Source organism: Euprymna scolopes, chromosome 45 (assembly GCF_053919585.1).
Source record: "Euprymna scolopes isolate OS-2025 chromosome 45, ASM5391958v1, whole genome shotgun sequence".
NCBI lineage: Eukaryota > Metazoa > Mollusca > Cephalopoda > Sepiida > Sepiolidae > Euprymna > Euprymna scolopes.
Window position 1 is genome coordinate 27845843 of NC_136526.1, and position 1285 is coordinate 27847127.

Sequence of the window (1285 nt, forward strand, 5' to 3'; positions counted from 1 at the left end):
CTCATGAATCCTTAAGACTTATTATGGCATTAACAGCCCAAAATCAATGGAGTCTACACTCCATAGACATAAAAACTGCCTTTTTGCAGGGTCACACTATGAATAGGGAAGTATACATCAGACTACCCAAAGAAGCTTTCAGTGACAAGATATGGTGGCTAAATAAGTGCGTCTATGGACTGAGTGATGCTTCTCTGCAGTGGTATAATAAAGTGAAATCAGTTATGATTGAAAATGGCGGTGTAATGTCCCAAATGGACCCTACAGTTTTCTACTGGATTAGTAAATCTGGTAACCTAGCTGGAGTTTTGGCGTGTCATGTAGATGACTTCATTTGGTCAGGGGACCAGACATTCAACAATACCATCAGAAAAATATGCAGCGCATTTAAGATTCCTTCAAATACTGTGGAATTGAGCTTAATTGCTACGGTCCAGAAATATTAATAAACCAAAACAAATATACCGACAGTATATCATCCATTCCAATAGATTGTTCAAGGATCATGGAAAAAGAATCACCACTAACAGAAATTGAGATAAATTCACTCAGATCCAAGATCGGCCAATTGTTGTGGTTAGTGCATCAGAGCCGACTGGATTTATTATTTGATGTCTGTAGTCTAGCGACTAATATTAACCATAGCACCATAAAGGACCTGATAACTGCCTACAAAATTATTGGAAAAGCTAAGGCATCCAAGCTATCATTGAAGTATCAACATCTTGGTGACAATGATCAGTTACGTTTGATGATATTTAGTGATGCCGCTTTGGGAAATCTTCCTGATGGTGGAAGTCAGGGGGGGGGTTATGTCATATTTCTCACATCTGGGAAAGTCTCATCGATCTGGTGGAACTCAAAGAAAATCAGACGGATTGTCGACAGTACCTTAGCTGCAGAAACAATTTCAATGTCTGAAGCTATTGATATGGCTGTCTTCATCTCCACCCTGTTTGGTGAATTGACAACAGGAAGAACAAATCCCAAGAGTCTATAATTTGTGTCACTGATTGTAAATCTCTCTATGAAGCGGTCAAATCAACAAAATCTGTCAAAGAAAAACGATTACGGATCGAAATCAGTGGTATTAAGGAACTTGTGGAAAATGGACAGATTGAAGAGTTCCAATGGCAAGAGACAGGAATACAATTGGCAGACTGCCTCACTAAACGGGTGCATCCCTTTGGTTATTGAGAAGGCAGTTTGAATGATTGAAATTAAAAATCAAAAAAGAAAAAAAACTTTTAAAAATGAATTTGTTAAGTTGTCTCCCTTTGTATTG

General features: G+C 38.1%; 1 protein-coding gene across 1 annotated transcript; it reads left to right on the top strand.

Moving 5' to 3' along the window:
• Positions 1-505: 505 nt before the first annotated feature.
• On the top strand, positions 506-1000 carry LOC145269070 (uncharacterized). The gene has a single exon (XM_080124672.1). The coding sequence runs from the start codon at positions 506-508 to the stop codon at positions 998-1000; it is 495 nt and encodes a 164-aa protein (XP_079980798.1).
• The last annotated feature ends 285 nt before the right edge of the window (positions 1001-1285 follow it).

Excerpts from the sequence above, each read along its gene's own strand:
- LOC145269070 (XM_080124672.1), top strand. The coding sequence starts at position 506 with ATGGAAAAAGAATCACCACTAACAGAAATTGAGATAAATTCACTCAGA.